The sequence below is a fragment of the Nannospalax galili genome, unplaced genomic scaffold (genome assembly GCF_000622305.1).
Source record: "Nannospalax galili isolate Female #2095 unplaced genomic scaffold, S.galili_v1.0 scaffold768, whole genome shotgun sequence".
In the NCBI taxonomy this organism is placed as follows: domain Eukaryota; kingdom Metazoa; phylum Chordata; class Mammalia; order Rodentia; family Spalacidae; genus Nannospalax; species Nannospalax galili.
This window is the reverse complement of record NW_008360317.1, coordinates 2,869,299-2,894,804: the sequence shown is the minus strand read 5'-3', so window position 1 is coordinate 2,894,804 and position 25,506 is coordinate 2,869,299. Positions and strand designations below refer to the sequence as shown.

Genomic DNA, 25,506 nt, shown 5'->3' with positions numbered 1-25,506 from the left:
GTAAATAGACCTATGTGTTCAGATTTTAATATTTATTAAATATGACTGGTGAATACACTTATAAAGAAAAGGTTTTATAGTTGAAGTCCTTGGATTTGGGTAAATGTTTTGTTATTAAATAAAAAAAAACTCAATGAGAAATCATAAACGTAATACCATATATAATTTTAATAACCATAAAAGCACCATTTATAAGACACAAAATAATATTTCACAAAACATTAGAAAGAAGCTGTTGGCAAAAATAGAGATATGTCCCACATGGTCTTGTCACAGTCTCATACCAAATTAATCTGATTCCAACCTGTTGGGATTTAATTTGTATTCATAAATGCATTACTGATATACGAAGGGCACTCCATAGTTTATTGTCTCAACACCACATAAAACAAGACTGCTCATCTTTCAGTGAGTATGCCTTTTACATACTAAGGCATGATTTATATCCTGGGCTGCTTAACTTATGCTCCCAAACATATGGGTTGCTAACCAGCTATACATGTTATACACATAATTTTAGAAATTGCTTGATTATTCCTCTTAAAAACTGGTGTTTATGAAAGCAGATTTATTTACACTGTTAGGCAGCAGCCCAAAGTAGAGTTTAATCCTGTCGAAGTAGCTGAGCACAGGGTTTGATTTTTAATGGCACTGATTCTTCTTAATTGCCTTAGTTATTAGGAATTCAACAGGCATTTTTAACAGTGGTACATCATTAAAATGTAGGAATAACTTTCCCCAAATGTTCACTTTATATTTTTTGACATATTAGCGTCATTAGAGTGACAAACTTGGGTTTCTAGACACCGATTAACAAAGTAGCAATGGCACTAAGATGTTTCCCACACCTTTGCTTCCCCCAACCTTGCCAACTTCTATGGAGAAGATGAATTTCCTAAAAAAATAATGGATTACTTCAAAGCAGTACTGTTGCTTACCTATAAACACCTTGTTTTATGTATGAATCTATGCAACTAATTGATAATCTTAGATTTCAATTTCAAATGAATTCTTTCCTAGAGAATTTCCCCAGTCTGCAGAACTCCCAGCATCAGACCGTGTATGTGGGTACACGCTAGCATTGCTTGTTGGAGGTAATGAATATAATGACCTCTTCAGAAACTTCTGGGCTTGACTATTTACACTGGAATTAGAGCTCTGACTAAAACTAAACCAAGAATAAATACCAAAGTTGAAGTAAAAACTCATTTAGGAAAGTTCTGAATGGCTGTACAATAGGCCACTAATATCTGTGGTGAAAACCACCCCTTCTAAAGGAGCTCTCGTTTGCGAAGCCACCATGAGCCCTTGGAAGCGCTGCATAGGTATTCCAGTATCCCGCACCATTGGAGGGCAAGGCATTATTCCTGTCCTGGTTTCTGTTCATTCTGCTTGGTTTTTCTGCATGAAGTACACTGTGAAAGGTAACATTGTGTTCATACCGTTCTTTCATTCGGTGTATTTTTTCTCTTGAGACTCCATGAATATTTCTTCTATGAGGAAGAAAATACAAATGTTTAGTTAAAGCAGGACATCAAAATGAGTTTTTATTTTACAAATCCTACACTGCATAAATGTCACTCTATCCTTAAGACATGACTGGCAAAAGCATACTGTCCTGCTATTCAGATAGCTTTCCATCCTATTTTTCATGCTGCCCTGCACACCCCTATACCAGCCTGAGGCTGGCTTTAGAAATGCTTTCATTCTGATAATGTTGACTATGTATATCAAGACAGTAATGAACACCATGAGATATTTTTAATCATGTATTTCGTCATATACCTGTTAATGGCATGCATATATCTATCATCAATTTAGGTCAGTCAGTTCCTGATACTATTAAGAGATGCTTACAAAAGCAATCTTAAATTCTAGATGGCACAAGTATCAAGTGGGGATATGGTTAGAAATTTAATTGACAAGATTACAGTCACAGAATATAGTTCATGAACTATGTTGGGTTTAACAACCACTGCAGGCAATCCTAAGGGGGTGATCCACGACTCAGACTTTGGAAATGTTATCTGCTTAAATACATAAAGGACTAGCCTTGTTCCTAAAAGGTGGATTCTGATCTCACTGGTTACTTGCTGCAAGTCACTGACATTGACATCCATTAACACAGTGTAAATCTCAGAAGTCATGCATTCAAAACCAAGTTAGTATTAGACATCTACTGCCTTTTAAATTAGAAGCAGCACCTGGACCATAAATGAACTGCATACCGCTCAACATCCAAAGATCTTTATTTGGCCTAATGCAAAAATGCCACTGACATGTGCATCCCATGCAGAGGAAAGTGCTTTTAAATGCTCATTAATGAAGAAGCAATTTAGCACAACATTAAGTGTGCCCTTTTAAAGGACCAAATCCAAGCCAAGAATCAGCAGTTAGCATTATATTAGACAACTAACTCAAAACTAAAGTCTTCACATTAATAGTTCCAAAGTTATCAATTTCCAAGAATTACCATTTCTGGCCTGAAAACTACAGTCCATTTCCAGCCTGAAAAGATTCTTTTGTTCGGTCTGAAATACCTGAAAACAGCAGGATACATAATGAGGAACTAGAAAAGCAAAGCAGTACCTTGCTAACTCTGGAACGTTGAATTTCCAGCGAGTGTCAGGTTCTCGGAATATAACTTCATAGTTATTTTCAAGTGCCTGATTTTTCAAAAGTACATAAAACATTGAAGACATGGTATGTATGTTTGGGAATGGTTATGCTCCATTTAACATTCACTACAAATCCTAAGCTTCCTTCTGTTTTATCAGTAATCTGGTGCCTTAATCTACCTTGCATTTTGTTCCCATATTTAGCCAATCTCACATTATATTATACTTCCCAATGGCAAATTTTGATCAGTTTTATCTAGTATGAATTTGAGTCCTCAAAGACGTTCACTGAACTTATGTTAAAATGATCCACACACAGGTGTGAGCAATGAACTTGGTGAATTCCCAAAGTCACTTACGTGATTATCAATGGGCTTACTTGGTCAAACGCTTTGTCCTGTTTCTCCTGCCTTGGTTTATAAGAGTGCCACTTATGAAATAAAAGTGATTTCCACATGTTTTATACAATCTTTCCTGCAAAAGTAGGTCCCCTGCTATGCAGTGCTTTGATCCAGTGAACTGTGCTCCATTTCTGTTTAGAAAACTAGCACAGTCCCATTTAAACGTCTAAATATTCTGTGCACTCATAAGTTGACTATTCAAACTGAACCTTCTGTTATCGTTAGTGTTTACTGTGTTATAAAATACAGAAATAAGCTAATAAGCAAAAAAATTTCCTCATAAGAAGACAAGATGAATAAGTTCTGGTGTACTATTACACCAAAGGGTGGTTATAGTTAATAGTATACCATATAAAGCAAAATAGCCAGAAGAGAGAATTCTGAATGCTTTTGTCACAGGAAAGTGGTATAATATGAGACGGCAAATAACCTAAGTATCTATCATGAGTCAATCATGAATACATTTATCAAAACAGCTTACTGTACTCCATGTTTAAGTTTCCTCTTCTTTGGATGGGCATTTTTTTTTTAACTATTCAGAAAAGAATTCAGCTAGCATATCTTAAGAACATCTGATTATTGGGTCTCATTAAGAGTTTTGGTTGGCTATACATCCAAACACGAGAAGGGAGCCAACTTCATAGAAGCCTCTGTCAGATGCTCCTTAGCTCAGGCTGCACCTGCATTGGTGCAACTCTTCAGACCCCTGCTCCTCTCAAGGGCCTTGAATGTCAATGGAAATACTCACAAAGTTGATGCTCTTTCTCCAAGTCCCAGAGTCTGGGCTAAGTAGAGCTAACTAAAAGCATCAGCAGACCAAAGCGTACCTGTAGCTATGCTATTTTGCCCAAATGTGAAGAGAGCCCTAAAAATAAACTGTATAGGAGATATTTCACAACTGCAAGCGGGGTTCAGGTGTAACTCGAGTAGCTGTCTGCTTCCTGCCCCACTCTGTGGAATGAAACTTGTTAGTGTAAGATACAAGTCTGAAAAAAACAAAACAACGCCAGCTGAGTTGTGCATTTATATTTGTATTCTGCCTTAAATAGGGTTCCACTGTTAATCCTAAATCAGTTTTTAACCTCTTCTGTTGCCCTGGAGCTCAGGCAGCAGTGGCACAATGGTGAAACCCCCAGCCTGCTACAGGCAGACCTGGCCCCCTGTGCTCTGTAACCCTGTGAGTGCATTATTTAGTCCAGTGTTTCCCTGCAAGCTTCAGCAGGTGCTCTTCTGGACAGAACAGCAGAGACTGGAAAGCCAACGAGAGTCCAATCCAAGTACTATTTATTTACTGAGGACTATTTAAACATTGCCCCCTGTGGTAAGAAGGCCCCTCAGCTACCTCATTAAACAGTAGAAAAACACCAAAACAACTGTACCTGCCCCCGAGAGAACTCTGTTAGTAAGTATGAAATCATGGAAGATCAGAAAAGGAGAAAAGAACAGATATTTGAACTTTCTCACAAACGTCCATAACTGAAAATTCAGAATGATACTTCTTCCTACCATGACAGCATAGGGCTTCATTTCCCAGGCGTGCAGGTTGGTATTATCAATAATAATGGGGGATATGCCATTCCTCATTGCTTTTCTTGCTGCAACACAATGTTACAGAACAGTGAACAACATGCAACAGTCAGCAAGGTGGGCGTCATCCACATTTTGTCATTTTCATTACAGGATGTGCTTACAGTTAAATGCTACCTATTGCAGAACCTGTTATTGGTCATTTTCTTTTTCCTAGAATCTAAAGTTATGCTCTGCCATTCTGTGGCAGAACTTCTGATTAAGCTCCTTCCATAAAACTTACTCATTCTGAAACTGCTACAATCTATGCACAACAGGGTTTCCCAGGAGTTTGGAAAGGAATTTGTCACCTCTTTTCTGGTTCCACTCATGAGCTTCCTCCAGGAAGTCAGGGTTGAACTCATAGGCACCATCTTCCCTGAAGAAAAAATCATCGGTGCTGAAAATCAGGGCCCTGGGGAAGTCATGCTGCAACTGTCTGCAAAGTGGAGAAACGAAAAAGGGATTTTTTTTTTATTATACGCAATCATGGGGAAAATAGTTCTTTCCATTCAACATATAGCAAATTATAATTCTGGGATCACCAGAACTTCACTTAAGAGAACTGGTTATCTCTGGAAGTCATCACTCCTCAACAGCAGGCAGGAGAAGACTGGGAGGTATCTGTGCATGTTGCCAACCCTTGACAGTAAGAGGTCACTGGTCATGGCCACTGCCTCCAGCAGCACCCAGGACTAACTGCTGAAACACCAAGGTGTGGGCAGAGGGTGTGGTGACTGTCTCCTGAGGGATATCAGTTACCAGGGCCATTCCTCTCCAAGGCACCAGCACCCTCCCAGACCTCCCAGTGGGCACCATGGCCCCACGCTGCAGCCCTTCCCTTGGCCCCTAAACTCTTACCTGTCCTGGGTCCCATTCCTCGGAGCTCTGGTCTCTGTAAGGACCCATCTGAGAAACTAGTTCTTGCTGAGGTATGAAATGTGGATAAAGGAGATGTGTGTGAGCTACCCTCTTAGGCAACATTTATGTTCTAACAATACCTAAACCAAATGGAAAAGCATAAGAGAAGGAAAGACATGAGCCCAATAGCCCCCAAGCCTCATCTCTAGCACTCTGGCTCTAAATATGAAAATACTGCAGGAAAAAAGAAACATCATGGAGCGCCACCTTTAAAGCAACAAAATAGAAAAGCGGCATTAAACTCTGTATAAAATAACCTCTAAAGAAATGTTTCCACTTGGAATTGCACTATTTTCTCACAGGTGATAAACCAAGTAGTGGCTGGGTCAGTGCCTTTCCTGATCTATAAGCAAACACCGATGCCGATCATCTAGCAAGGCTGGAAAGCAGCAAAGCCGGACACTGACCCAGAGTCTTTCCCTTTGCCCTGCAGCCACAGCGGCATAACCAACACCTGACAGGGTCAGATAGTGAATGGAAGACCCAAAGCTGTGGTCAGAGTGTTTCCAAAGCGGGTGGGAAACAGAAATGCAGAGGCCGAGTACTGCGCTCCTTTTCTTTTTCAGTTTTTGTTTTCAGTAGAGATGGATTATTTTAATTCAGCAAGAATGTAGAGTCTCGGATAACAAGCAGCTTGAGTTACTTTGTCAGGGTTGGGTTTAATCTTGAGGCTTCCACCCTACAACCATGGTGACATCTCACTAAACTGGTTTCTCAATTATATGATGCAGAGAACTACTACCTATTACACAGAGCCTCAAAAGAGGCATAGTATGGAAACATTTAATAAAGAGTAAGGTGCTTAACAAATGTTCAGGACTGTTACTTTGTTAGTAATAATTTACCCACCCAGACTGTTGGCATGCCACAGAAACAGTGCACCAGAGTGCATGGGACTATGAAAGTTCGGGTGGATTGAGAGATGGAAAAAAAGTAAAAGCTTCCACTTTCCTTTTTTTTTAATTTTCTTTTTAATGCGTATTAGTGTATTGCCTACATGTGTGTAAGTGCACCAGTGTCATGTGATGCCCACAGAGGTCAGAAGACGGCATTGGATCTCCTGGAACTGGAGTTACTGATGATTGTTAGCCACCATGTGGGTGCTTGGAATCAAACCCAGGTCCTTGGCAAGAGCAGTCAGTGCTCTTAACCACTGATCCATCTCTCCAGCCCAAAGCTTCCACTTTCAAATGTCAGTAAATACAGAGGCCAGAAACAGCAAGCAAATATCTCTGCCAAAATTATTCTGAAAAAGCATGATAGCATAGTTCAAAATAATTTCAAAGTAAGTACATTTTGTTAACAGACTATTGGTGGCACACATGGAATCCAACAGATATATCTTGATTTAGACAACAACCTGACAGTCCTTGATTGGCTTGTGAGAAAATAGAGGCCATGAGATAATATATTTTAATGTCAAAGACCTAGCCAACCTACTAAACCCTTATTGAGTTATGAACATGTGCCCAGTGTTACATGAAGTGCTACAACACAAAAACTAGCTATTTTCAATAATTTCTTGTGGTGAGGAGATAGCACAGTAGTTAAGAACATTTGTTCTTCCATAGGACCTGAGTTCAATTCCCAGCAACCACGTGGGGCAGCTCACAGCCACCTGTAACTCCACCTCCTGGAGGATCTGATGCCCCTGGCTTCCACAGGCACCTGTACTTATGTACATACCCACACATATAATTTAAAAATAAATCTTGGGACTAGGGAAATGTTTCAACAGTTAAGAGCACTGACTGCTCTTTCAGAGGACCCAGGTTTTGTTCTAAGCACCCACATGGTGGCTAACAACTATCTGCAACTCCACTTCCAGGGGATCTGATGCCCTCTTCTGGTCTCTGAGGGTATTGCACACATGTGGTACATTTACATACATGGAAGCAAAACACTCATAAAATTTAAAAAAAAATATTTAAAATTTTTTAATGTTTTTAAATCTTAAAAAAACAAAAAGAGGGCCAGGCATGGTGGCGCATGCCTTTAATCCCAGCACTTGGGAGGCAGAGGCAGGCGGATCTCTGTGAGTTCAAGGCCAGCCTGGTCTACATAGTGAGTTCTAGGACAGCTGGGGCTACAGGGAGACCCTGTCTCAAAAAGATCAAAAAAAAGAATTTTTGACCTGGACAAGGAGCCAGGCCCCTGCAGAGCTTGCATGGCACATGTGGGGGAAGCTGTGCCAACAAAACACTAAGAGAATTTGGATCATATATACCAAATTCTGACAAGGAAAACACTGCAAAAGAGAGCATTTAGCTTGGACCTTGAGAGTTGAGGCAACTTTTACCTCTTGGGGGAGAGAATAGGAAAAGGGGAACTTAAGAATGAAGGAATTCAGGGGAAAATGAGCAAAGACACTAAGGTTTCAATGTGGTAAGTCGTATTTAAACGCTGGCTTTAACTCTGAATGCCACAAATTTTAAAGAAAAATTTGACAAAGTGGAAGAAGTCCAAAGAGTGATTGGGTAAATAAAAAGTCCACAAACCATGGAAACCACATCAGAGAAGCAAGGATCATCAAAGGGGGCAGTGAAAACAAATAAGATGGTTCCTGATAGTCACTACATCTGGAAAGTCTGTCGTGTGGAAAAAGAAATTAGTTGGGGGCGTGCAGATTGAGCTCGGATCAACTGGACAGTTCTGCTCTTACCTGGTGTCCCTCACGCAGCTACAGTCACCTGACCACATGAGGGGCAAAGAGTCTAAGCTTCCTGTGGGCCTCTGGTGGGCTAGCTGTCCTTGGCTCATTGTCCCTGGGGACATTAAACAGGCCCCTTCACAGAGGGCATTTTTGTGTGTGTGTGAGTGGATGCTCTTAGGATTCCATCATTATATAGTGTTAGGCAAAACAAGTCACTTTGCTGCTCTGCATTGAAGGGATAGAAAACAGTTTCCACTTGAAGGAATTGGGAACACAGAAAACAAAGTAATGAAAGATGGGAGAAGCAGTAAGAGGCTGGAGGAGACATGCTCACCAGACTCTACCAACACTCCACCCGAAAAGGTCAGACCACGCGCCCAAGCCCTAATCTCCACTACAATGATAAAGCCACGTTAGAAAAGAATGAAAAGGTAGAGCTGGAATGCACAGATGCACATTTTATTCTCCTCCAGTTTTATAGATATTGATCAACACTGCAAAGTTTTCAGATTTTTTCATAAATATTTAGTCTAATAAAAGCTATATTCAGAGTAAAACAACACTTCTCTTGTGTGTATACTAAGCTGCTATGGAAACTGGTTTAAGATTATTTTTCTTTCGGGCCACAGATTCGCTATCCCTTCTAAACTTGGTTTCACTTGTCCTTCCGCTAAGTTGCCCATTCATTGGTTTGTTTTTATTAAACATTTTCAAAAATGAATTTTTCTTTTCATGTATAATCCTTATTCCTTTTTGGCTCTTCGTGACTTACACTTTGCCCCATTCTGCTGTATGGACACTTGGTTACAAGGCAGTGTCAGCTTGACTATTCCACACATGTGTGTGTGGCTGTCCATAGAGTCTAGGAGATACTGTTGGATCCCCTGGAGATAGAGTTACAGGCAGTTGTGAGCCACCTGACCTGGGTGCTGGGAATCGAACTCCGGTCGTCTGGAAGAGCAGCAAGTGTTCTTACTAAGCCATGTCTCCACCCCTCAAACTACTTTTGAATGCACAATCCTCCTGCCTCAGCTTCTCAAGTGCTAGGGTCACAGGCCTGCACCACCATTCCCAACCTATGGTTTACACTTCCTTGTTTGTTATGCAGATCAGACTGGCCTCATACTTGTGGCAAATCTGCCAGCCTCTGCCTCCCAAGGGCTGGGATTACAGGACTGCACCAGTGCCATCATTATTCCTTTCTTTCTGCTTGTGAGCCTGAGCTTCAATAACCCTCTCCAGGCCCAACCATCATTATTCTTTTTTTTTTTTTTAAAGTTTTTTTTTTCCTCATTGCAGCTGGTTTGTTTGTTTGTTTGTTTGTTTGTTTGTTTGTTTGAAGCAGGGTCTCCCTGTAGCCCCAGCTGTCCTGGAACTCACTATGTAGACCAGGCTGGCCTTGAACTCACAGAGATCCGCCTGCCTCTGCCTCCCAAGTGCTGGGACTACAGGCATGCGCCACCACGCCCGGCTCCATCATTATTCTTTATGATGCTCAAAGTGTCCCAGATTTAACTAGTAGGTACCCTTCAAGCTGGTTCCTTTGTCTTTGTCTATGAAAATTTTTAAAGTATCATTTTGTTCCTTTCTAATTAGCAAAGACATACATCAAAACATTAATCAGGCATGGTGGTGCATGACTTTATTCCCAGCACTCAGGAAGCAGAGGCAGGTGGAATCAGGGAGACCCTGTCTCAAAAAGACAAAAAATAAAAATAAAGCACACAAAAAAATGCTATATTCCTCCATCTAAAAAAGTTGCTATGTTTCTTTTGGGACATATGTATATTTAATTTTTTTTTACATTTACTCATGAATTGTGTGTGTGCATGCTCAGAGGACAACTTGCAGGAGCCAATTCTCTCCCTCCATTCTGTGGATTCCTAGCTGGATTTAGGTTGTCAAGGTATATCAGCAAGTGTCCTTACCTGCTGAGCCCAAATTCCTTTTTATTTCATTGCTTGATATATAAAAACAAGATCTATCTATCTATCTATCTATCTATCTATCTATCTATCTATCTATCTATCTATGTCCTTACCAATAATTTATTCATAGAAAACTATTTTCCACCTCTCAAAATACTCTTCTATGACATTTTAATACATGGCAACTTGTTCACAGAGATGCACCATAATTTCCTAACATTGCACTGTGGCTACCCCATCTGTGCCCCTAATTTCTCTGATTACTACCAAGACCGTTTTTTCTTATGTGTGTTGATTATCCAGAGATGCTCTTTGTGAACTGCATTTTCATGGGTTTTTGTTTGTTTGTTTGTTTGTTTTTGGTCTTTTTGAGACAGGGTTTCCCTATAGCCCGAGCTGTCCTGGAACTATGTGGACCAGGCTGGCCTTGAACTCACAGAGATCCGCCTACCTCTGCCTCCCGAATGCTGGGATTAAAGGGGTGCACCACTACACCTGGCCTAACAATTGCTTTTTAAGTTTATTTATAAATAACCTCTAACATAAAGTTTAAATCTTTAAAAATGTCATCTAGGCACATATATTCATCTTTTATTTCCAAATTTATGCCTTTGATGGAACACTTAGAACCTTCTCACCTCAAGATTATGTAAATCTATCTACATTCTATTATCCTCCATCTAAAATTTTGTTAATGCATAGCCACTGATCGGGCTAGAGAGATGGCTCAGTGGTTAAAAACACTTGCTGCTTTAGCATAGGATCTGGGTTCAGTTCCCAGCACCCACATTGTAGCTTACAACTGCCTATAACTCTAGTTCCAGGAGATCCAATGTCCTCTTCTGGTCTTTTCAGGCACCGGGCATGCATGTGGCGCACTTATACATATGCAGGCAAAACACTCATACACGGGGCTGGAGAGGTGGCTCAGCGGTTAAGAACACTGGCTGTTCTTGCAGAAGACCCGGGTCTGAATCCCAGCACCCACATGGCAGCTAACAACTGTCCATAACTGCGTTCCAGGGGATCCAACAGCCTCTTCTGTCCTCCAAGGGCACTGCACAACACTGGTGCACTTACCTACATGCAGGCAATACACACATACGCATAAAAAAAAAACACATACGCATAAATCTTTTGGGGGCTGGAGAGATGGTTCAGTGGTTAAGAGCACTGGCTGCTCTTGCAAAGGACCTGGGTTTGATTCCCAGCACCCACATGGTGGCTAACGACCATATGTAACTCCAGTTCCAGGGGTTCCAATGCCCTCTTCTGGCACTGCCTGACATGAATGCACTTAAATATATGCAGGCAAAACACTCATACACATAAAATAAAATAAATTATTTTTTAAATTGTGAACAAATATTTAAAAAGTGTGTGTGTGTGTGTGTGTGTGTGTGTGTGTGTGTGTGTGTGTCTATTATTAGTTAAGACTCTAACTTGATTTTTCCCACCTAGTAGTCTGGTTATCCCCAAACTGCTGACTAAATATTTACTCTTTTCCCAGTGTTTTGAAATACTTATTATATACCAAATGACTGCATATAATTAGGTCTGTCATTAGATTTATTATTTTGTTCCACTAAGTACATGGAATACATCTTGTTTCTAATATGTTTATTATATTCAGCAACTGAGAAAACTTCCTTTATAATATATACACTTTAGTTGATTTTGTTGAAGATGTTTATTTAAACGATGTCAACTAAAAGCATATCCCCTTCTTGCCCTCTGATTCCTTTCATGTTTGGATAAATTATTTCAGTAAGTTTTCAAAAGCGGCCAGCACTAAACAAAGTCCTTGGTAGATATTATCTCTCCTTAACCTTTGTAATAATTTTATGAGGTAAATATATCCTCCAGTTTACAGGAAAAAAAAAAAACAACTACTACTTCAAGAGCTTAAATAAGTGGCTTAGGTTCACACAGTTTCCAAGTGGCACTGACAGAACTTTACCTCAGGTCTGGAGAGACTCAGGGTGCAGTGTTGCATGCTTTGTGAACATGTAGATGTGAGAAGGCTCTTCTCCCCACGTAGCAGCACGGAGCCGAAGTCTAGCATCTGTCTTAGCCTGCAGCTACCATCCTCCTGTTAGTATGACATTCTCTCACATGTCTATCTCTGAACTTTGGTTGTAGTCCCACGACCCTCCCCATCGCTCTGCAGCTCCCTTTCTTAAAGGAGCTCCCTGCGCCACTGCAGCTTCAGTCTTCACATCCACCTTCTACACAGCAGGGAGAGCCAAGGGACCTTGAAACCAGAGCTGTATAGGCACACTGATAACCCCCCAAAAGAGAGATAGGGTAGCTCCTAGGAAAGATAGGGTAGCTTAGCAACAGTCTTCCCAGGGTGTGTCTAGGTGCTGAGTTCATGTCATGACTTCTGAACCTTCAGCTCAGAGATGTACTGATTCAGATGCAACACAACATTTCTGTTCTCATCCTGGCTATATTTATTCTCATTTGCTTTCCATTTACTGTTTGGTTTTCTGCGTTGTGACTACTTACCTCTATCTCCAAAGAACTTTAAAGTTCCAAAATTTACTTCAGAATATTTTTAAAATTCACACCCACGAACCCCCCCACACACACACATATACACACTCTTTAGGTCTCTTTCCTTTTTAATTTCCTGCTTCTAGTCAGTACTCTTCATACTTCAGATTCATTTTTCTTTTACCTTTATATCATAGCGAATTTTTCAATATAGAGAAAAGTAAAAGTAATGAGGTGACTCCTGTATGCCTTCCACCTAGAGCTGATAATCATTAACTTTTTCTTATATTTGTTTTGTTGGCTCAGTTAAACCGATTCTGCACCTTAACCCTGACATTCCCAGATTCCTTTCCTATACTTCACGTTCTTTTCACCTCCTGACATGACCTAGACATTCCTTACATTGTATATTCATTTCCCTACATCTGGCAAATTTGATACACTGGGCAGGACCTTTGTTTTCTTCACTAGTGATTCCTAAGTACCTAGAACACTGCCTGGAACATAGTAGACACTCAATAAATGTTTGTTGAATGGAAAAATGAAGGAATACTACATATTTTAGATCTACTTAGCCCATTCTCTTTAACTGCTCATTTCTATTTTTCTTTCTTTTTTTTTTCTTTTTGAGACAGGGTCTCCCTGTAGCCCCAGTTGGCCTGGAACTCACTATGCAGACCAGGCTGGCCTTGAACTCCAAAGATTCCCCTGCCTCTGCCCCCCGAGTGCTGGGATTAAAGGCATGTGCCACCACGCCTGGCATGTACGTTTCTTTATTTATTTTTTATTTTTTGGTCTTTTTGAGACAGGGTCTCCCTGTGGCCCCAGTTGGCCTGGTACTCACTATGTAGACCAAATTGGCTTCAAAATCACAAAGATCCACCTGCCTCTGCCTTCCAAGGGCTGGGATTAAAAGTGTGTGCCACCACGCCTGGTTTAACTACTCATTTTCATTTCTTTAATTTAGCCCATTCTTTAACTCTTTAACTACTACAGCATACATTATCCACAAAATAATAAAAATAGCTAACACTTGTTAAATGCTTACTATGTGCCAAGCACTATTCTAAGCACTTTAGATTTCTTTTCTTTTTCCTTTTTGTTTCTTTTGGTTTGATTTGGTTTGGGTTTTGAGACAGGGTCTCCTTGTAGCCATAGCTGGCCTAGAACTTGCTATGTAGACCAGGCTGGCTTCAATCTAACAGAGATCTTCTTGCCTCTAAGTGAACCACCATGCCTCACCTATGGCTTTATATTTCTTACATAATGCTCAAATAGACCTAGAAGATAAACAGGATTAACCCTCTTTTTACAGGTCAGTAGGCAGCGTGGTTGGAGCCCCACACTAAACCACTAGATTTGACTGCTATAAGATAAAGCATACCACATGATGTAGGGTGCTTATAATTTTTCCTGTCATAGACAAGTTCCATGGCCTTCACTGTGCAGACCTCTTGTGAATACCTGGGGTGGTTCAGGGTGCACACTTCAAGTGCAGTAGCTATGGAATGTTTGGGGGAGAGTATTTTGTCTTGTTTGAGGATTTTCTGTTTCTTGGGTTTTTTTTGGTGGGGGGGTTCACACAGCAGAGTAGATGCCCTCCAAAATTGCCTTTCCCTCAGAAAGTGTTTTCTCTGATAGAGTACATGTTCCATGAAGGCAGGGCTTTGTGTTTGTCTGCTGCTCTATTCTAAGCATCGAGGAATGCCAGGCACCAGGAGGTAATAAATAATTGGTGAGTATATGAATGGGTCTTGAGCTGAATGCTCCCTGGCCATAACTGCGCAAACTCTTTTTATGGGGTCCCAAACTGTGTGATAATGTTCTCAAGTTCAACCTCTAAAGGGGCCTGAAGAGAGGATTATTCTCAGACCCCAGCACTCAGCAGCCTGAGGTTTGTTGTGACTGAACCTTGTGGTATTGCTAATCCCAAATCAGAACTGAGCCTTGCCTTTGGAGAGACAGGCTTCTGTCACTGCTATGCCTTTTGTTCCATCTCTTTATCAATATGTCCTTAGAAAAACATCCTTCCAGGGCTGGAGAGATGGCTGAGTGGTTAACACTGGTTGTTCTTGCAGAAGACCTGGATTCGAATCCCAGCACCCACATGGCAGCTAACAACTGTCCGTAACTCCAGTCCCAGGGGATCCAACAGCCTCTTCTGACCTCCATGGGCATTGCATGACACGGCTGCACTTAACCTACATGCAGGCAATACACACATACACATAAAATAAAAATAAATTTTTAAAAAAGCAAAGCATCCTTCCACTTCCCAAGAAATCTCTAGTGTGGCACCGGGCTACAAAGGGTGAGGGGACTCCAGTGATGGTTCCTCAGTTGGCCCATGGTTCACTCTTGCCCATATCCCTCACACTTCCAAAACAAGCCATGTTTATGAGATCCAGCACCAGACTCCCACACAGTCCTCACTGTCATTTGATGTGTGGTCCCACTTAGCTCTAGCACAAGGTCCTCTTACTATCCTACACATGGATAGCCCATCATGAAACCTATGAGGGGATAATCACCAGATCTGCATTGTGTTTATCAGTCAATTTCACTCATGCTCAGGATGGGGAATAGATTTAGGAATACCTAAGCTAGTGCTTTTATTTTTTTTGGCTATATTTCTCCAAAATTTCATAGGTCAGTTATAGATCAAAGATCAGGTATCCAGGCAAATGGTCACTTGGGCTCTCTTGACTAGCTTTTTGTTTGTTTTTGTTTTTGTTTTATTGAGAAAGGGTCTCCCTGTAGCCACAGCTGGCCTGGAACTTGTTAATGTAGTCCAGGCTGGCCTTGATCACACAGAGATCTGCCTGCCTCTGCTCCTGCTCCCAGTTGCTGGGATTTAAGGCATGTGTCACCATGCCCAGCCCCCAATCAATTTTTAATATAAATCTCTAATAAAGGATATGAGGATCTGGAGTATCAAATATTTTCATGTGTGAAAACAAGAACAGCTTTCAGTGCACTGCAGTGAGTTCTGGGGTGAGTGGCTCGAGTCTTGTTCAGAACTCTCGTGTACTCGACGTCTCACACAGTCTCTCACGTCTATTATGTGAGTAACTTTTTTAGCTTTCTTCTCTACTCAAGAGCCATGCTAACACCAGAGCTTCCATCTCGGAGGAAGCCTTTCATTGACAAACCCACTCACCAAATATCCAGTGAATGCCTACAATATTCAGGCCTTCTTCTAAAAGCTGGACAGAGAATAAAGTATTACTTTTGTTTGAGACAAGGTCTCACTGTGTAGTCCAGCTGCTCTCAAACTCACAGCATTCATCCTGCCTTAGCTTCCTGCACACTGGGATAACAGACATGTACCACACTTGGCTTAGTTCCTGATCTCAAAGAATTTACATCATGTCTCATAAAATTTACATTTTAGTAAAATGGGAGAAAAAAAACCATCTATGAAGAAAAAGAGTGTCAAGATACAGTGCAAAAAATGTTGGAGAGGCTACTTTAGCAATCCTCAACTCTGAAAGACCTCAGCTCTACAACTACATTTCAACAGGATGCCCTGGTAACTGTGAAAAGTGGGGGGGGGGGACATTTGTCTATGTACTAGCCTGGTAAGAGCACCATCTCAGATTCAAGTGTATGGTATCCTGATCCTAACATATTCATCTATGAAATAAAAGACATGAGGCTGGTAATAAAGAGCAGGGAAGGTAGTGTTTTTAAAAATGCCAAGCACATAGTCAACACTCAGCAACTGTGTGCTAAGTTTTCCTTTCTCCACGTCTCCCCTCCCCTTTCCTGGATTCTTACCTCATAAAAACAGATAAAACCTTGTCCCCAAGCCATATGCATATCTTACAGAGAACCTTATGAAGGAAAGATTAAAAATTAGACAGTTTTTCTTTATCATATTATTTTCAAAATCACACAGAGCTCAGATATCTTTAGATAACTTGGGATATTAAAAAATAATATCTGGGCTGGGCTTGGTGGCACATGCCTTTAATCCCAGCACTTGGGAGGCAGAGGCAGGCGAATCTGTGATTTCAAGGCCAGCCTGGTCTACATAGTGAGTACCAGGCCAGCTGGGACTACAGGGAGACCCTGTCTCAAAAAAAAAAAAAAAATCTGGTCAGGCATTGTGATGGTGCATGCCTTTAATTCCAGCACTCCAGAGACAGAGGCAGGTGGATCTCTGTGAGATTAAGGTCAACCTAGTCTACATAGCAAGCTCCATGCCAGCTGGGGTGCTGTCTCAAAAAAAAAAAAAAAGTTTGATTGGATTTGTCTAAAGTCTAAATGGCCTTAGACAGGAAATAAGTTGAGTCATAAATACCCTATCATGGGAGACAACTTAGAGACTTGGGAGTTGACATTTCTCTCTAATACATGATAATCAATGTAAATATACTTATTTAAATATCTAAATCTCATCTCCCAATGGTAACACATTAACAAAAAGAAGAAATTCCTTGTTAATTTTTTTAAATTAGAACATCTTAATATTAACAACAATAAAATGTAGCTTCCCTACCCTGAGAGTTGATATCCAGGTTAAAATAGCCCCTTAATAGGGACTTTGAGTTTGTTGGGTTTTTTAAATTTTTTTAAATTATTTTTTATTTTATGTGTGTGCATGCATTGCCTGCATGTAGGTAAGTGCGCCCGTGTCATGCAATGCCCGTGGAGGTCAGAAGAGGCTGTCGGATCCCCTGGGACTAGAGTTACAATTATTAGCTGCCATGTGGGTGGCTGGGATTTGAACCCAGGTCTTCTGCAAGAACAATTAGTGTTCTTAAGTGTGGAGCCAGCTGTCCAGCCCCAATTATTTTTATCTTGTGTGTGTGTATATGGATATATTACGTGCATGTGTATAAGTGCACCCGTATCATGCAATGCCCATGGAGGTCAGAAGAGGCCTTCAGATTCCCCTGGGAATCAAACATCTCTTCAGCCCCGTTTGTTTTCTGTTGTTGTTGTTTGTGTCATACTGAATGTTTCATCAGACTCTTCTCACTAGCCTCTTCTTAGGATGCAGAAGACAAAACTCTGAATTGGCCATAAGGGATTTCAAGAACGGGGTATAGTTTAGTGGTAGAGTGCTTGCCTGCCATGGCCCTTGATCCAATCCTAAATGCTGAAAAAAGTATGTGTGTGTAACTCAGCCCTATGACCTTGATCAAGATACTAAACCTCACAGAACTTCATGAATAGGGCTTGAATTAGATGAACTCATATATATATATATATATATATTAGCCTATAGAGTATGATTTGTGTTCCCAATGTCCTTTGGTGTAGATCTATTCACTGGACCCACCAAAAGTCCCAACTCATTAAGACACTGTCTTTCTCCCTCCTAATAGCCATCAATTGCCAAAGTTCCTTAGGTTGGACTGGGATTTCTGACTCACTTCCCCATGTCTATGCTGAGATTTTGTCTGATTTGAGCTTGCATAAGACTTGTGCTTGCTGTCATTGCTATGAGTTCATATTAGTAACTGACCAACTGTCTTGAAGATTCTGTTTCCTTATGGTCATCCACCCCCTCTGGCTCTTACAATCTTTCTGCCTCCTCTTCCCCAATGATCCCTGAGCCTTGGGAGGCAGAGGTTTGAAATAGGTCCTATTGAGGGATAAGTACTCTGCAGCCTTTTGTTCTTTCCTGGGGGTCTGCCACACTCCAGTGGATGGTTCCCACACCAAAGAGTAAAGCACAAATTGGAGTTGAGTGGCTATTTTTTTTAAAAAGACACAAAGTGGGAGGAGGGGAGAGAGGGAGGCATCTAAAAAAAAAAAAAAAAAGATCTCTGATGCCTCCTGCCTGCTTCTCTATTTTAACATACAAGACATGGAATACTGCAAACTTTCTGTCTTGCTCTTTCATTAATGAGAGCCATGGCCTCACCCAAAACAACAAGGTCCAGGAGTGCTGGCTAGGAGCATGTGAATCAGTATGCTTTGGAGCTGAGGTAAACGCAACTTAACTATAAACTGTTCCCCTGATCTTACTACTTCTTACACTCTTGTACTCCCCACCCCTTTGTGATTGTATCATATTAGAAAAACATCCTTCCACTTCCTGAGAAACCTCTAGTATCAAGAAAGAAGGAAATGTGTTTTTCTTGGTGTGAAATTCCATGTTATCCAGAGATGTAAATGAGGAGAAAGGACAGTCGTGAGCCAGCATCCTTTGAACCTAACTGAATCCATACTACAAGTTTTTTGTGATGGTGCCAAGAAGAAGCAGAATATGTCAAAGGTTACAACATCTACTACAGCAAGGTTGTCAGACCTGGCTTTGATTGATATGCAAAGATTCAAAGAGTCCAGGGAACTGACAGAATGAAGTTTAGCTTTTCAAGCAAGGCTACTTAAACAAAGATTCCTATTACATTTCAAAAGGACATCTTAGCTATATATCCATGTAATTAAATATTTTATTCAAACGTAAAAGTAATGAAGTTCTTGAATATGGTACAACATGCATGAACCTTGAAACATTATGCTAAATGAAATAAGACTCAGAAGGACAAATATGATCCACTTACATGATGAAGATAGAATAGACAAATAGATAGGGACCGTAAGCACCTTGGAGGTTGCTGGAGGTAAAGGCACAGAGCTTCTGTCCCAAGTGATTAAAAAAATATATAGTTGGGCTGGAGAGATGGCTCAGCAGTTAAGAACACTGGTTGTTCTTACAGAAGACCCTGGGTTCAAATCCCAGCACCCACAGGGCAGCTAACAACTGTCTGTAACTCCAGTTCCAAGGGATCCCACAGTCTCCTGTCCTCCACAGGCACTGCACAACATGGGTGCACTTACCTACAAGCAGGCAATACATGCATACACATAAAATTTTTAAAAATAATAAACAAAATATTTTAAAAAATACATAGTGGGCAGTGGCTACACAGGTACTTTCACCTTTAAAAAGGTGAAAATCAGCCAGGCATACTGGTGCATGCCTTGAATCCCAGCACTTAGGAGGAAGAGACAGGCTGATCTCTGTGCGATGGAGGTCAGTCTGGTCTACATAGTGAGGTCCAGGCCAGTTGGGGCTACATACAAGGAGACCTTTTCTCAAAAAACAAGACAACAAAACAAAAAGGTGAAAATAACCACAACAGAAAGACATTTAACCACAACACATACACCCTTTGAGCACTGAGGCTCACCCACAGATCTTTTGCTGAGGCTAGAGGAAAGGACAGGTGCAGATTTAAAAGAATTTGTCAGTTTGGCTGTGGAAACACGCAGCTCTGGACCATAGGCCAAGAGTGAAAGGGTCTTGGGATTGGATCCTACTTCAACTTCCCTGTGCAATCCTTTAAAAAATTTTTGTTTTATTTATTATTATGTGTGTGTGTGTGTGTGTGTGCGCGTGCGTGCCTGATTGGGGGGGGGGGACATGCCACAGAGACTGTGGAGGCCAGAGGACAACCTCGTAGAGTCAGTTCTTCCTCTTTACCTTTACATGGGTTCTAGGAATTGAACTCAGGTCATCAGGCCTGTGCAGCAAGCACTTTACTCAGCCATCTCCAGAACCCCGTCCAACTTTTAATTGTCTCCATGCCCTGAGCATACCAGCCAACAGAGTCACTGCTATGAAAACTTGCCTTCAGTCAAGCCCAGTACAACAACCGGCTCTTTCCCACTCTCCCTCCCCCTCTTCAAAGCCAACTCAAGAACCATTTCCATGTGGAGGAGACTCTAATTGGCTTTCATCCTCTTCACTGATTCCCTTGGCCTTGAAGACTATCGGCGTACAGGATATTCTCCCCCCCACAGAGGAGGGAACTGATTACTGTTTCCACTTGTTAATCTTGAATAGGTTCTTGGTTCTTTCTGTTAATCTTATTTGGTATGTCTCAGTAAACAAGTCCTGACCATAATTGGTACTTAGACATTCCATAGTGCTTAATGCACATATATAACCATAGGATCTGTGCTTACTAGAAATCTTTACAATAAATATATTCATGGAATATTAGCTCCATGTTGATAGAAAAAATATCAGGTTCTAAAATCTTTTTGTGTGCTTGTTTACTTTGAGACAGGTTCTCACTATGTAGCCCTGGATGACCAGGAACTTGGTATGTAGACCAGGCTGCCCTCCAACTCACAGAGATTCATCTGCCCCTGACTCTAGAGTACTAGAATTAAAGGTGTGTGTCAAAACACCAGGCTTCTGGTGTTAAATAAATCAAGTGATGCCCGTGTGGTAGCGCTCACCTTTAATCCCAGCACTCAGGAGGCAGAAGCAGATGAATGCTGTGAGTTAAAGGTCATCCTGGTCTACATAGTGAGTTCCAGGCCAGCTGGGGCTACAGGAAGGTCTTGTCTCAAAAAGACCAAAAGAAAGAAGTCAAGTGACTTATGTTAGTTCATTAATTAATAAAACATAACAGTCCTTAAAAGTTCATCTTCTCATGAATGAGTTTTCTAGTGTATGTCCAAGAGGGCATCAACCTATGAAAGATTTTTCATAGAGAAAAATGACATATTTAGTTAGCCAAGTCATTAAACAAAACTTACCCAATTGTGCCTTAATTTTCACCTTTAAGAAGTTACTAAACAGGGGCTGGAGAGATGGCTCAGCGTTAAGAGCACTGACTGTTCTTGCAGAGGACCTGGGTTCGATTCCCAGCACCCACCTGGTGGCTATGAACCATCCTTAACTCCAATTCCAGGGGAATCCGAAGACCTCTTCTGACCTCTGCAGCATTGCACGACACGGGTGCACATGCAGGCATTACACTCATACACATAAGAAAAAAAAAGTTACTAAATAATATATAGTTACAGTAGAAAATTAGAAAAAAAAAATCAGAAAAAAAGTCCATAATCCCACTACTTAAAGTAAACAACTATCAATGGTTTCTTCTCACACGTTTTTCTTCTTTTTTAAAAAAGATTTTGTTTTTATTTTATTTTATTTTTTATTTTTTGGTCTTTTTGAAACAGGGTCTCCCTGTAGCCCCAGCTGTCCTGGAACTCACGATGTAGACCAGGCTGGCCTTGAACTCATAGAGATCCACCTGCCTCTGCCTCCCTAGTGCTGGGATTAAAAGCGTGTGTCACCACGCCCAGCTTTATTTTTATTTTTTAAGTATGTATATGTCTACATGTGTGGGTATGTGCATGTGAGAGCAGGTGCTCTCACAGGCCAGAGATGACAGATCCCCTGGAGGTGGAGTTAGAGGCAGTTGTGAGCCTCCAGATGTGGGTGCTAGGAATCAAACACCAATCCTCTCGAAGAGCAGCAAGTGCTCTTAACCACTGAGCCATCTCGTCAGCCTCCATCATCCATTTTTCTGTGAATTGACATAGACCTCTTACTTTGAGCATAAAATGGGATATGTGTATCTTACTTATTTTTTCATTTTTGAGACAGGGTCTCACGTATCTAAGGCTGGTCTTGCACTCACTATGTAGCCAAAGATGATCTCTGAACTCCTGATCCTCCTGTGTCTACCTTCTAAGTGCTAAGATCACAGGTGTGCACCACCACAGCTGGCTCATGTGGGACTGGGGATCAAATCTAGGCTTTGAGCTTGCTAGGCAAATTGAGCTATATCCTTGGTCCTGTGTATCTTTCTATATGACAGGCTTTTTAATTTGAAGGAAGGAAGAATACATTTACAGGTCAAATATATGTCTATGCTCCCATTAATGACTTCATGACTCATAGATCAGTCTTCTATTTTTTAAATGATCTCATTTTTTTTCTGTCACCCAATAATCTCTGTGATGAATATTCCTCTGTTTTCACATACTCGTCCACTTTTTTCCTTAAGATGAACTCCTGGAAGTAGAACTTACAAGTCAATAGCAACCACCTATTTAAAAAATGATGTTTAAATAAAACACAGGTGGTAATAAAGATTTAGGGAGCACACTACCTTTGTAGTACTCTGATGTGTTTAAAATTTGTAAACCAGATAAAACCCAACAGAAAAAAGTTAATCCGAAGAATTTACAAAGATGTTTTCCACATCTTAGCCACTCAGAGGTATGAAAATAAATAACTGAAGATTCTAGATCTAACATTGATTTGAAAGACAAGACATATCCCAATTTCAGAAAAGATTTTTATTAGTTTTTTGATCATGTGAGAAATAGAGGTTAAGCTGAAAAAAGATGAACTCATATTTGTAAAATTAATTTCTCCCAATGTCAGAGAAAAAATTTTATTAGACTGACTTAAGAAATATACATTCATTATAAAAAATGTGGAAAACATATAGAGAAAAGGTGAAATTTTCAGAATCCAACAGATACATCATAACCTTGCAGTTTTACCATTTTCTATACAATGCATTTTTAAAACAATCTGCTATTCTCTCTCCCATTCCAGCTCTGCATGGGGCAGGCACTCCATTCTTGTTCTAGGAGGCAGCCCTCCCTGCTGAGCTGTGACTGTTTCCCTGCTTAATTCTCAGCCTCCATATAAACCCACAACCCACCTCAAAGCATGCAAGGTTCCTGAGCCCAACTGCCAGTGCTCAGCACAGTAGGGGAGCTGCAAGTCCACTGCACATTCTTCACATCAGAGGCTTTGCCCCAGAACACTAAGGATTTATCTCAACCCATCAATCACCTAAGCAGAAACTGTACCTCTTAAAACTGATCGAGTATCTTGAAATTTTAGAAGTCCTCCTCACCCATTCAACCTTTACAATATCTTTCTAAAGCAAAAAAGAGCTGATATGCCCCATTAAACTGGAAAGGAAACTGAGGCATGGAGCTGTGTGAACAGCATACCTAGTGAGTGGCAGAGCTTGGATATGATGTCATAAATTGACTCGGAGGTCATCACTCTACAAAGCAATGTTTAAGACTGGCAACTGGAGGTTAAGAATCAGAAGGATCGTTAATAAATCCTAGAGCCTAAGCGCCTCTTAGCTAGTCAGTCACACATAAAGGAACATAAGGCCCAAAGTAACTCGAGGACTGCCAATCACCAGCTAGTGATGAGGTGGATCTACAGCACGGTCTTCAGGCTTTCAGGCCAATGCGCACTCCAGTTGTCCCTAGAGATGCTCTTTAATAAGATGTTCTCTTGTCCAAAGTCTTCTACTGATGTCAAGCAGGAATTAAAATCCTAAAAGTGTAGAAAATTAGAGCCAGAAAGGAACCTTAAAGAGCACCCAGGCCAACCCCTGGCTTTACAGAGGAGGAATGTGAGGTCTGAACCTCATGTCTTCTCTCTGCATCTTTCACTAATCATTACATTACTTCCTTCAGAACAGGATTAGAAACTGTATCTGGTCAAAAGCATTTACTTCCTTCTTTGCCACTCTGTGTGATAAACTAAGGCTGGCAAAGCGAAAGTGAAACTGAACAAGATTTGACATCTTGAAAACACTTGGTAAAAGGTATACCCCCCATGAATGTCTGCATCACAAAATAACCAATTTGTGCCAGGTTCCAAGAAGGCTCCCCACTCTACCCAGTCCACAGCGTGCCCTGGAGCCCCCTGAAAGGATCTACAGAAGAGTATCTTAGAAAACAGTACCAACGTGGCCTTCACAAGTCACCTATCCCTTTAATCTGCAAAGCTAGCAATATTCTTTGGTTAACTACTCTACAAATCAACTAAAATCCCAGTTGAAAATGTCAGCACCTTACAGGGCTATCTCAGTTTCCCCATAATCCACATCCAAAAGACTCTGGCCTTCCCCCTAGGATCACTACCTGGTGCCATGGAAATCAGAATGTGACCGTGGGCAACCTTGATTCTTCAGCAGTTCCAGGGTCCTGTGACTAGCTGGATCTCTCTAATGAGACTGAAAACTCACTAATGGCAAGATAGCACCTTTTTTTAAAAAAAGACAGGGTCTCACTAAGTATGTATGTAGCCCTGGCTGGCCTAGAAATCGATATGTAGAACCAAACTCATTCTCCAACCTCTACCTCGGAGTGCTAGGATTAAAGGCGTGCGCACCACACTGAGCCATGGGACCACTTCGATGGATTACAGTGTGCCAGATAATGTCCATGGAAGATAAGATATGGCCCCTAAATCAAGAATCTTACAGAAGGAAAACCAAAATCGTGTGCAAAACTAAGCGCAGTCTCAGAGCTGTAAACAGGAGCCAGGGACCTAAGAAGTGGAGCATCTACTGGTGAGGCAGCCGCGAGGTGAGGTAACAGAGCTGTTCTAAAAGGCTAGCAAAATCAGTCGGGCAAGGGTGGCGGTGGGCAAGCCAGGCAGGCGGGCCAGCCTCAGCAGCCTCAGCAAGGAGAAGAAACAGCTTGGTTTACAGGAGATAAACAGTCCAACGTTGCTGGAACATCAAGTGCCAGGCGGGGAGTGGTGGGCGTTCAGGCTGGAGCGGTGGGCCTAGCAAGGTGCAGCAGGCATCGAGCCCGCGCACTCAATTCTCGCTGACCTGGTACCCGGACGGCCGCTTACGCAATTCGCAAGTGAACTAACCGGGCGCCCACGGCGCGGCTGTCAGTGGAGGTCTGTGGTGGCACTGCCAGCCCCCCTCCCGCGGGCACCTGTACGCCTTCGCAGCCGGCAAAGCGCACGCCGGCTGCCCGAATCCACCAGATCACCGCGGCCCGAAGCCCCGGCACGGCCAGCGCTGCCCGGGTATCCCGCCCCGGACCCCCGGTATTCGCTCGGGTTTAAACGCCTGTTGACGCACAGTGGTGGCTGGTGCGCGCTAGCGGGCGGGAGAGCGGTTTTCTCTGCAGTCGCCACCAGGTTCCCCGAAGAACAGTCCCCGCGGGCCTCCCAGACCCGGGGCCCGGGCGCAGGTGCCTCGGCCCGGATGGCACCAGGCCGGGCACGGCGGGGAAGGGGCCGGTGCCATGCGGAGCTTGCGCTAGGCGCAGTGCCGGCTCGTCCTCCCGGGTTAGCGCAGCGGCAAACCAGCGAGACAAGCGCCCTCCTCTCCGCCCGCGGCGGGGCAGGCAGGGCAGGGGCGGCCGAT

The 25,506-nt window shown here is 41.9% G+C and overlaps 2 protein-coding genes across 6 annotated transcripts in view; both read right to left on the bottom strand.

The window, feature by feature from the left end:
• Window positions 1–144: 144 nt before the first annotated feature.
• The window catches only part of N4bp2l1 (NEDD4 binding protein 2 like 1), a 26,230-nt gene continuing 868 nt past the window's right edge, over window positions 145–25,506 (bottom strand). Inside the window, exons 2-5 of one of the 3 annotated variants that reach the window (XM_017796093.2) lie at window positions 4,897–5,024; window positions 4,526–4,614; window positions 2,474–2,540; window positions 145–1,493 (exon numbers count right to left, since the gene is read on the bottom strand). In XM_017796093.2, the coding sequence (XP_017651582.1) occupies window positions 1,450–1,493; window positions 2,474–2,540; window positions 4,526–4,614; window positions 4,897–5,024 (328 nt within the window). In that variant the 3' untranslated portion in view covers window positions 145–1,449. Of the gene's footprint in view, window positions 1,494–2,473; window positions 2,541–2,589; window positions 2,667–4,525; window positions 4,615–4,896; window positions 5,025–25,506 lie in introns of all 3 variants that reach the window. The other 2 variants (XM_008825021.3, XM_029559647.1) reach the window with 2 other exon arrangements.
• Window positions 4,898–25,506, bottom strand: part of N4bp2l2 (NEDD4 binding protein 2 like 2) — a 128,327-nt gene continuing 107,718 nt past the window's right edge. Inside the window, exons 9-10 of one of the 3 annotated variants that reach the window (XM_029559645.1) lie at window positions 5,447–5,512; window positions 4,898–5,024 (exon numbers count right to left, since the gene is read on the bottom strand). In XM_029559645.1, the coding sequence (XP_029415505.1) occupies window positions 4,993–5,024; window positions 5,447–5,512 (98 nt within the window). In that variant the 3' untranslated portion in view covers window positions 4,898–4,992. Of the gene's footprint in view, window positions 5,025–5,446; window positions 5,513–22,718; window positions 23,667–25,506 lie in introns of those variants that run through there. The other 2 variants (XM_029559644.1, XM_029559646.1) reach the window with 2 other exon arrangements.